Below are 10565 nucleotides of genomic sequence, written 5' to 3' on the forward strand. Positions count from 1 at the left end.
CATCCTACATCTTCTTCTATTATATCCTAATTTTGGTACCAAAGATGAAACATGCTTTCATTTTTCCCATATCACCACCTTCTGTTGTTGTGTAAGAAGCTAACAGACTCTGTCATCAATACAGCACTCTTTTTACTAGCTTTCCTCTTCAGATTCCTTGGACATAAATGCTTCACATACACCTCAAAGAAATTCAGAATTTCAGCAGTGAGCTGTTATCAGCCTAGCTTCACTAAAAATTCTTCCTGTAGAACTCTGAAAACAGATTTCACAAATAAAAGCAAATTTTATAAATGCATCCAACACTCTTATTTACAAATCTAACGTTTCACAGGTCTTGGTTGGTTGGTTGGTTTGTTCAGTCATCCAAAAGCAAATCAAAGTATATGACCCAATATTCCATACTGGCATCTGCACAGATCATCAGTAAGGCGGTATTAAAGGCTATTCCAAACCACAGCACAAAATCTACCACCTAAGTTAACAGTGAAACTCTTAGCAGGGACAGACTGCAATCCATTAGCAAAATATCTAGATTCACTTTAATCTCAGTGTTAAGAAAAACTGCCTTTTTGTGCTGAGATTAAAAAACAAAAATATGCCAATTAAAAAATAATCCAAGACAAAAAAGAAGCAACTGAAAATGGGCATTTTTTTTATCCTGTCCTATAGCTTTTGGTTCTGTGTTTTCCCACACCAGTGTGAGGGATGATAGACTTGTTCTGTCTGTCCTTGACCTGACATAACAAGAGCAAACAAAAAGGCAGGCAGAGAGCAATCTGCCCGCCTTAGCTTTGGTTGCCACTTCAGTCAAGTACTTATTGTGGACTTTTTTTACATTTCCCATATTCCACCATTCATTCTCATTGTCCTACTCCTTCCCCAGATGTTGCTGCCTCCAGTCAGCAATCAGTGACCACAGCAGCTCCCTGTCTCTGCAGAAGTATGTTACTCCTTTGCATCCCACTACATTCATATTGTCAGTCCATCTTTTCCAAGTTGAGAACCACCCAGCTGCGCTCTCGGAGAAAAAACAGGAATTGTTTTTCTTAGTCCTTAAATGCATAGTTTTCTGTTCCTTATTATTTCCATCCTAAATCATGCCCTTATCTTTAAAGTCATTCAATTTCTCCTGATTATTTTCTGATTCTCACTTGTTCTGATGATGTCCCAGGTATGAAATTTGCTCACGATGTATACACAGCACACATCATTTGTGCATCCAAGATACTAAGAACAGACTGGTTCCAAGAACTCCACTAGTAGCTTACAACACCCAAGAAGCCCTTGTTTTACCATAAGGTACTGTTGTCTCCTCTTCACCCCATACCTTAACCATTATACAAAACCTGTAGTATTCTCCGTTCTCCAGCTTCAAGGAAATCTAATGACAAATTATTGAAAGTGAAGTTCACTGAAGTCCAACAGACTGAGTAGCATTCCTTCTGCTTACTGCAAAACATTATTTCAGCACAAACTCTAAAACCTAGTCAATTCTGCTATGAAACTACATTTCATTTGATTCCATATTTCACAAAAGCCCCTATCCTTAATTGTTCTTCATTTCAGAGTTTCAACAAGTTCATATGATGTCAAAACACTGGAGAAAGTACATGCTTTGTAAGCCTTCTGGTTCAGCCTTGGTAGCTGGCAAACAAAATACCCACCAGCCTTCTGTTCAGTTTCAAGGCTGCAATTTTTTCTAATGTCATCCAGACTCGTTTCGTATGTCAGACCTTCATCCTGTTCTAAAAGGGGCATGAATACATGAGCTGGAAGGATTTGAATAAACTCAGAACTGTATTTCCACCCCACTTATATTAGTTTTCACATATATTCATTTTTTCACTAACACTCTTGTAGCTGTTACCATTTTCTACTTTGAAAGTGCAGGCTGTCAAACCACTAAAGTAATGCCTTCATTTCTGAATTATTCCCAGATTATCTTCGGTCTCCAAGGTGCTCCTGCTGCAAAGCTTTCTCTTACCTGCAGAGAAAGCTCCATGAGGTAAAAGTCAAATAAAAGGCCTATTTGCAGAGGCTTTATTTGAGCATCTATTAAATAATTAGTATGCACTAATGGAAAAGAGTGAGGTTATAGAACCTATTTAAAACACTATGTCTACCTAAAAGCCTGCTACTTACATATTTTGGTTGAAACTAAGAAACAGCATATTTTTTTCCCCCCCCTAAAGTTGTTAAAACCAAGATTAAGTTCAAACTTAGTTTTGAGTAGAATAGAAAGGCAGAAGGAGAGGTATGAAGCTTTCTTCTCTCTGAGAAGGTTCTCTGGATGATGTGACAGAGCAAAGCCTCTGGTCCAACTAAATTGCAGCGTGCCCCAACATTGAGACAATTTAGAATTGCAAGATCAATGTGAGATTACACAGCAAGATCTCCACATAGATTTTCAACAATAAGATTGTTGTAAGATTTTTATTTTTATAAGCACTAACCAAAAAAGTTACAAATATTTAGTCTTATCTAAAGACAGTAAACTTTCTATAGGCTTTTAAAATTTTTATTAGCTTTCAGTAGAAGTTTCAGGGTGGGGGGATCCATCAGAGATATTATATTTAGTGCACCTGAGAGACTTAGTTCTACGTGTGTACCAGCACTTAAAACTTTATCCTGTCAAATTAAACACTGTACGATGTTTATTAACATAACCAATTAACAAAAACCAGCACTCCTCAAAAGAGGTGATGCGCAACAACCTCTGAAAACTATTATTTCAATGACACTATCAAGGCTTAAATCGCTTTATACAAGACTAAATGAAGAACACAACCCTTCACCTCTAGCTATGTGCTTGTGCAAATTCACATATATACAAAATGAAGTTCGTAGTAGGCTGAGGATGATTATGTCATGTAATGAACTTGCAAGGAACGTTATTAAAAAAGACACTTTCCAGATCTTTCCTGTGAAGCAGCAGAGCAAGCTAATTAACATACAAGGAAGTTACCTTGAATTTTATCATACAGTAAAACCTACTTGATACTAGCCTATCTGGCCCCCTCCCCAGTTCAAAACGCGCAGCAAGTTTACAGGCAAAATAGTAGTGTGGCTTATTAAAACAATAACCTTGTTGGCAGACATTTCTGGGTTTGGTTGCTTTCAAAAAAACGCTGGCAAGCTATCTTCTTTTTCTTTGTTTATGTTGAGCTTTTGCTTGCTGGCCTTCCCCATCAAACAGATTTTAGAGGAAAATTTCAACCATAGCAAGCTAGATGCTCCAACAGCAGATGATAACAGGGAAAACATGCTGTCTCCACCCAAGTTTAAAATGTCTTGCTTTTCAAAGCAGCTCTAGCTTTACAGTTTTGCAGCAGTGGCTAAAATGATAAGAAACTGAAGAAAGAGAAAGTGTGATTTCATGGTTATTAAAACTACAATTCATTCACTTTAGTGTTTTCACCTCTACTTCAGCACTGCAGGGTCAGTCTAAACAAATCAGTTGTGCCACCTACCCCAAGGTGGCCAACAGTTGCACAGATCCTGGTTTCTCGGATTGCACCTGGCAGGCTGTAGTCTGACCTAGGGGAGGGCTGAACTGCCACACACCCATGAACGGGAACAAAAATGCTGAACACTTTTGAAAAGGCAGAGCAGATTAAAGACATCTTCATTTGGCTACCTAGGCAAAGGATTTCTACCAGTCAATCCCCTCCATAGGTTGGGAATGAAGCCCAGGAAGGCAGGGAGGTTGAAAATATATTTGAGCATTTCACAGTGTAATAGTAAATACAACCACAGAAATTCCACAATAAAATTAGTTGTTTGATCTTATGTTCAGGGGAACCTAACACTGGACAGCTGCTGACAAAACCTCCTAGGCAGGTGACCTATAAGGGAACATGACAGATTTCATCAGGATATCAAAACTGCTCTGCAGTTGTTGGAGATCTCTTTCCTCAAAGATTCTTCTGCAAATACTCAAACACAAGCTCTAAGACGTTTGAAGATTCGGTGAAGAAATCACTGCATGAATGGCATAACATAATACATTTTCATGTGTTCAAAGGAGTTCAGCATTTGGGATCTAATTTCACTTGCAAAAATACAATTTTTACACAATACTACTTGCGGTTTATACTACCACACTAAATCACCAACAACAATTGACACCAACCAACCATAAATGGTTAATTTCTAGATTGTCATTTACTCTTCCATTTAAGGAAATATTTTGGATTCATTTATCAGAATCTATTTCTGTTTCCTAAACAACCTGACCAGCTCCTTTGCTGGGACAGAGGACTGATTCATTGTGCCCTTGTAAAATGAAGTCAGTTACTACTGTGACTTTGTAATAATCATTATTATCATTCAGCACAGGGACAAATTCACCCTATAAAGAAAATAGATTTATTTTACATACTAAGACCCTATTAGGCAGCATGGTTAAACCAGCACGCCGGATGCTGCCCTGAACTGAAGTAGGGGAGACTGTTACCATGCTTTTTCAGAATCAGTGCAGGTAATTGAGCCATGGAGATAAAAAATAACACCTGTTCCACTTAAAACTTCCTTTTTACATTCTCCTTCCAACAGGCAAAACAAAAGGCAGCCAAAATACTCAAACTAAAAGCAAATGATGGTAAGAGAAAACCCATCCAAGAAAACCTGGGCTAACTTGTTTGTTATTACCATTACCCTTGTATTGGTTTTCACTTAAATTTAGAAAAACAGTACAGTTTTCAGCAGTGAAGGAGAAATGATGCAGCCATTCAGAAGGGATGAGAATAACAAGATGGCAACAGCAAATTCTCCTCACTGAATGCCAGCCCCTGAGCTGGGTGCACTGCAGAAAAAAGAAAGAATAGGAGCAGCACTAAGAGATTAACATGCAGCTAATGGCAGCAGTTTTTTTCTTGCACAGAAGGTGAAGTACAATCTCAAAATGTAGACCTCACTATCAGGACTTTTTCTATGCTCTAATTACCTTTGGAAACAAAAAATCAGTAAGCTTATGTATAACATAAGCACAACTCAGCATCGCTCAGGAAGTCATGACTTGCTCGCTTTCAAAGACAAAGTAAAGGTCTCCCAGAAAAAATAATAATAAAAAAAAAAAAGACCAAGGGGGGCACCCAAAAAAAAAAAGAAGGCAGCACAGAATTAACCTAATCCTACTGTCATTGGAAACTCTCCTGCATTTATCTTACTGTCAAACCACAAAACAAACTTCAAAAGGATGTCTGTTTGCCCTATGGGGAGACCTATACTGGAAAAGCTTTTGTAGTTAAACTTAACAGTCTATTAGAATCCAGTGAACATGGTGTCAACTACTTGGCTTTTTTAATCTTGACTAGAAAAAAAGTAGACTAGCTCTCCCTTGCTTTTTTCCCACGAAGAACAAATGCATCAAAACAGAATATTAACTTGCTGCTGCTGTGAAAGAAGTAATTTCATGCCAGAGTTTAAGAAACATTTTTCAACAGGTAAACACTCTAGTGGGTTATATACACTAAAGGGATTTTACCAACAAAAAGAAGGGGTAAAGAAAACAATAGCTGAGATACCCGTGTTCAAAGTTCCTAGTTTACTCAGACTTTTGCAGGACTTTGGAAGCATGACTTAGTCTTTTGGCAGGACAGCAGCACCCCCTACCTCATCACATGCTGAAGAAATAATACTTTAAAAAAAATTATGATGCCAATTTTGTACAGTATTAGGGCTTACACAAATAGTAGGGGAGTCACTTCAAAGAGGCTCTTTGTACAGGTACAGTTTCTCAGAAAACTTTGATTACAATGAAACAACAGTTAGGACAAAGTGGAGACATGGATCACAAGCACAGCATATTGACTTAAAAGAAAAATCAGATGTATAGCTTTAAATGTAATCTCCTGTCTGTAAACAAAGTGAAAGAATACTCTCAGATTATCACTCTGCAGATACGGGGAAGACATTGGACTTTGCAGCAAAGACAGACAAGTCACTCAGAATGAGGACTTACTATTCTTGAGGATCAACAAAAATTGCCTTTCAGCTCGCCTCTGCTGTAAGTTGAGCGCTCACTAAATTTACAGTATGGACAAGATGGTCATTAAGAGAACTCCTGCCTTCTTTAAACTAGAAAAGGTCACGTATATTCCTCGGAGCTGCTACGTATCTCAAACTGATTCAAAAGAACACTGTTTCATTTTGGCACCATTGTAATCTTCTTGATTTTAATCCATATCATTGTCGCTCTGAATAGCCATTGCTCTTGAGACAGAACATATGTATTTATGACAGTACGTGCTCAAGCTACAGGCACTGCACATCAAACCGATTGCCAGTAAAACCCTCTGGGAAGTTACCTGATGTGTGGATTAAGGTCTCATCCAAGTATTTATTCTGAGAATGTTGTGCTGGTATTTGCATTTGTCCTACATTCAGTATCATGATTTTTAATGCACTATTCCCTAGTTCAAACAAGTTTATGTCACTAAAGACAGTGATTATTTCCTCCCCTAAACTCAGCTCCAGAATAATTAATTTTTCTCCATCACAATTAACAAGGATTCTGCAAGCCGAGCCAGACCTCTGCGCAAGCCTACTATCCTCAAAGTAAGACACACACAGAAATCTATTTCTTCTGACTGTCTGTACAAAATTAAGCAACCAGAAGTTTAAGCCAATTATTCTGAAGACATATAAACTTAAAATGCAATGTACTTTTTTGTCATTGTCCTAAAGTTGCCAAAAAAGTGTGGCATTATTCTTTAAACGGTCATGCCAAACCCTGACTCTGTAGGCTTTTAAGGAATATTAGTCTGTATAAGGCACACAAACCAAAACCCGCTTTGTACCCAACTACGTATTTTAACAACATAGCATTTGTTAACATTTTTTCCCTTTTTTTTTTTTCTTCCAGCAGAACTAGAGTGACATAACTCCTTTGAATGTATTTGGCCTGCTCTACTTACTGGATCAAAACAGATTTTCATTTGTTTTAAATATAGCAGTGCTGAAATCTGCCTCATAGCTATAACAGAATGAAAAGGGGGGGGGAGAAAGATAAATTTCCTATGCCAGTCCTGCCTGCAGCCACAAATTATTTTTTTTTACTTGTTTTACTTTGGTTGTGCAGAAGTAGTCCTGTTGCTGAACAGAAGTTATTCCTCTAGATATAAATGACTACTTTTTCCAAACCTGTAATCATAGTGAAACCAACAAACTCTAAGCTATGAGTTGCCTGGTAAGTTCTGAGTTTCAATTTTGCGGTTGTTTGGCAGATGATCTGCATCACTGCTAACCATGCTGGAAGGCGTCCTAAAATTTGAAACGTTTATTCCTACCACTTTCCCACATTAAAAAGACAGAATTCTAGAGTCAGTGATGAGCAGATTACAGTCTTGCATCTTCAACAAAAACTGTGTTAAAGAGTTTCTTAACAGGGTTTCGGGCAACAGCAGCGGCAAAATCTGAAGGATGAAGGCTCAGATCATTACACAGAAGGGGCTAACCTCAAAAGCTGTGTTTTGATCTAGTACAGTATACATGAAGTATTTCTACCACACCCCTCTTTTAATAGCTTTTTAATGATAATCATAAAGGTGAGAAAACTCATGGATATATGTGAAGGGGAGCAAAAACCACCCTACCAGAAACTATGCTGGATCACATCTTCCTAAAGCATGATATGTTTAAATACCATAAAGCTGTCCTGAAACAAGTGAGTTTCAAAATGCAAATAAGGTAGATTGCAACATGTATTAATCTTGCAAAAGTTGTTCTTAATTACCATTATTATTATTTAGACCATCACAGTAAATGAAGCTTTGTCCAATGCCTTTTGGCATTTTTTTCTAGCCTTAAGAAATCATAAAAAACCATAAACCTCAGGGTTTTAGTCAGTTAACTATGGCACTTTAATGAATTTAATGAGGTTACATACCATTCTTTGCAAAGCCAAAACTAAAACCTGGAAATACTAGAACTTGCTGCATTCTCCCCTATGTTTTCATAGTTTAACTAAGGATCCGTATTATATAAAACACCAACACCCCTACATTCTGATGGGACAAACACGCGGCTAAACTCAAGTGTTTTTAAAACAGGCCATTCTGAGCAAACAGCTGAAGTTACTTGGACCTTCTACATTAAATATATTCCAACACAGTCAGCAGTGACTGTCTGGCTTGAGAAAAGTCTGGCATTTAATTCTGGAAACAATAATCCTATGCAGGCAGTTCAGTTTAGCAATCTGCAGAAAAGCAGGACCCATCCAGAAAACAGGATTTAAATTGTAGACTCAAGCGCAATCTTTCAGACAGGCTTCACGAGGCAGCATCGAAGAAAGAAAAGGCAGATGCAAAGAGATAGACGGTGATGCCAGATGCTACCCAATCATCTGCTGCAATATTAGCATACGGTTGGGCGTGCGAGTCAGACAAAGGCGGTAAGACAAAAACAGAACTTGTCTAAAAAAGTTTTCAAGCAGATTTATTCAAAAAGCTCACAAAAAAAGTGCCATGTTCCTCCTCCACATCTAGCGATTCTTTTGTCAGACACCGAATTTTCTTTAGCAGCAGGCACATGATGGGTCAAATGATGCCATATTCAGCACTGACAGAAACCGACTCTTCCATTAGCTGGCATCTGAGAAGGAGCAAGCACAACTTCCCACTCCTCCAGCCAGGCAGCAGAAAGACTGAATCCATTCGCTGCTACAAAATGAGACTGCTAGGCCTGCTCAGAAACAGTGATGTTAGGGAGAAGTTTCAGGTGTGGCTCATCAGATGCACACAGAGCTATAAATAGAGGTGCTGTGGGTAAGAGGTTAGCCGTTGCAGAAGACAGCTTCCTCTGCTGTGCAGCAGGCTGGACTTACAGAAGCATGGCCTAAGAGCAAGACTTCAGAATTTCTTTGATTTCTCCCTAGAGAAAAGAGCTATACTTTCAGCTTCTGAAAGCAAGCAGGAGGGCGAAACAAAATCAGGTTGCTGTTGCTTCTCTTGGGTTTACTATAACCTAGGCAGTAATAATGAGAGCATTTTGCAGCAGCAAGACTTCTCCGATTTTTGCATGCCCTTAACTTTGCTAAAATTTCAGCTGTTGATGCTAATGGTAAGCTTCCTAATTAATTTGGGGCAGGGGGTGGGGTGCACACATCCCGCCTATAAGCTAACTATTTTGGTTGGACCTCTTGGGTACAGACCATGGCAACTCTTAGTTTAAATGCAGGGGGGTGTTCCCTTTAGGCTGACCCCGCTCTTACTGAAAAGTGGGGCTTGGGTGGATTGTGGCAGGCCAGCGTGCAGCACCACCAGCACCCCTCTCCAAAGGAAAACCGGGCAGGGGGGGCTCCTTGCAAGCCCCAGTAGCTCCCCGGCTGCCCAGCTGTCAGCCCCGCAGCCGACCAGCCCAACACTGGCAGGGAACTACGGAGCATCACTACCGGTACGGCTGGCTGCCCGGGGCTCCTGCCCACACGGCAGAAGGAGCCCCAGCGGAGGGCGGGGGGGGGCGGGCGGGCCTGGCCGCCAGCCCACTCTGCGGGTGCCTCTCCCCGAGCCCCCCCCGCCGCCAGCCGCACGGCCGCCGCAGGCTTCGCCCAGCCGGTCCCCATGGCCGCCGCCGGGGCTGGGCTGCCCGAGGAGAGCCGCCCGTCCGCCCCCTCCGCCGGCACCGCTCCCCTCAGCGCGGCCATGAGAGCCACTCCCCACAGCCGCCCCTGCCAGGCGGGCGGCGCCGGGAGGGCACCGAGCTCGGCCGCCCTGCGGCCCCTGACGGGGAAGCCGTGGCGGGGGGGCACCCTCCTCACAGCCATGGCGGGGGGCACTGGTCTCGGCCCGCTGACACAGGGGAGCCATGACGGGGGGGCACCGGCCCTCTGACAGGCGGGCGGCGGCGGGCGGGAACCGGCCCCGTCCTCCCCCGGCCCCTGACAGGCGGGAGCGGACCGAACCCCTCTGCCGGCCCCGGCGGCGGAGCCGCGGCGGGAGGCGAGCGGCGGCGGCTCCGTGACAGGCAAGCGGCAGGAGGGGACCAGCCCTCTGACAGGCGGGCGGGCACCGGGACCGGCCGCGACCCTCCCCGCCGCCCCTGACAAGGAGGAACCCGGGGAGCAGGTGGCGGGGCCGGGCGGCGCAGCAGCTGGCGCCGGTCCCCACCTGGGCCGGCCCCGTCCCGCTGGTGGAGCGGGCTGTCACGGGCCGGCACGTACCTGAAGTAGTAGACATCGCTCTTGCCGGCGCTGAGGCCCGACTTGCGGATCACCTCTTCCTTCTTCCAGCCCGGGGGCAGCGCAGGGCAGTCCATCCTGCCCTGCTTCTCCATGCACCGGGCGCTGGGCCCGAGGCGGCGGCCGAGGAAGGGGTTTGCCCGGCCCCCGGTACTCGCAACAAGAGCTTTATTGTTCCCGGACACGGCCGGGGCCGGGACCCCCTGGCGATGGCGGCCGCGGCGCGCTGTTCGGCGCCAGGAGCGCGAGCTGCGCGCGCAGCCGGCGGAGCTCTCGCCCGGCGCCCGCTTCCGCGGCCGAGCCCCGGAATCCGTGTCAGCGGCCTAGAGGGGCCAGAGCGGCCAACCCCGCCGACCATAGAGAGCGCCGTAGGCGGGACAGAGCG

General features: G+C 43.4%; 1 protein-coding gene across 1 annotated transcript in view; it reads right to left on the reverse strand.

The window, feature by feature from the left end:
- MBD2 (methyl-CpG binding domain protein 2) overlaps nucleotides 1-10553 on the reverse strand; it is a 40480-nt gene extending 29927 nt beyond the window's left edge. Inside the window, exon 1 of the mRNA XM_037372983.1 lies at nucleotides 10163-10553. Coding sequence (XP_037228880.1) covers nucleotides 10163-10275 — 113 coding nt within the window. The 5' untranslated portion in view covers nucleotides 10276-10553. The remainder of the gene's footprint in view (nucleotides 1-10162) is intronic.
- Between the last annotated feature and the right edge of the window lie 12 nt (nucleotides 10554-10565).

Source organism: Falco rusticolus, chromosome Z (assembly GCF_015220075.1).
Source record: "Falco rusticolus isolate bFalRus1 chromosome Z, bFalRus1.pri, whole genome shotgun sequence".
NCBI classification, from domain to species: Eukaryota; Metazoa; Chordata; class Aves; order Falconiformes; family Falconidae; genus Falco; species Falco rusticolus.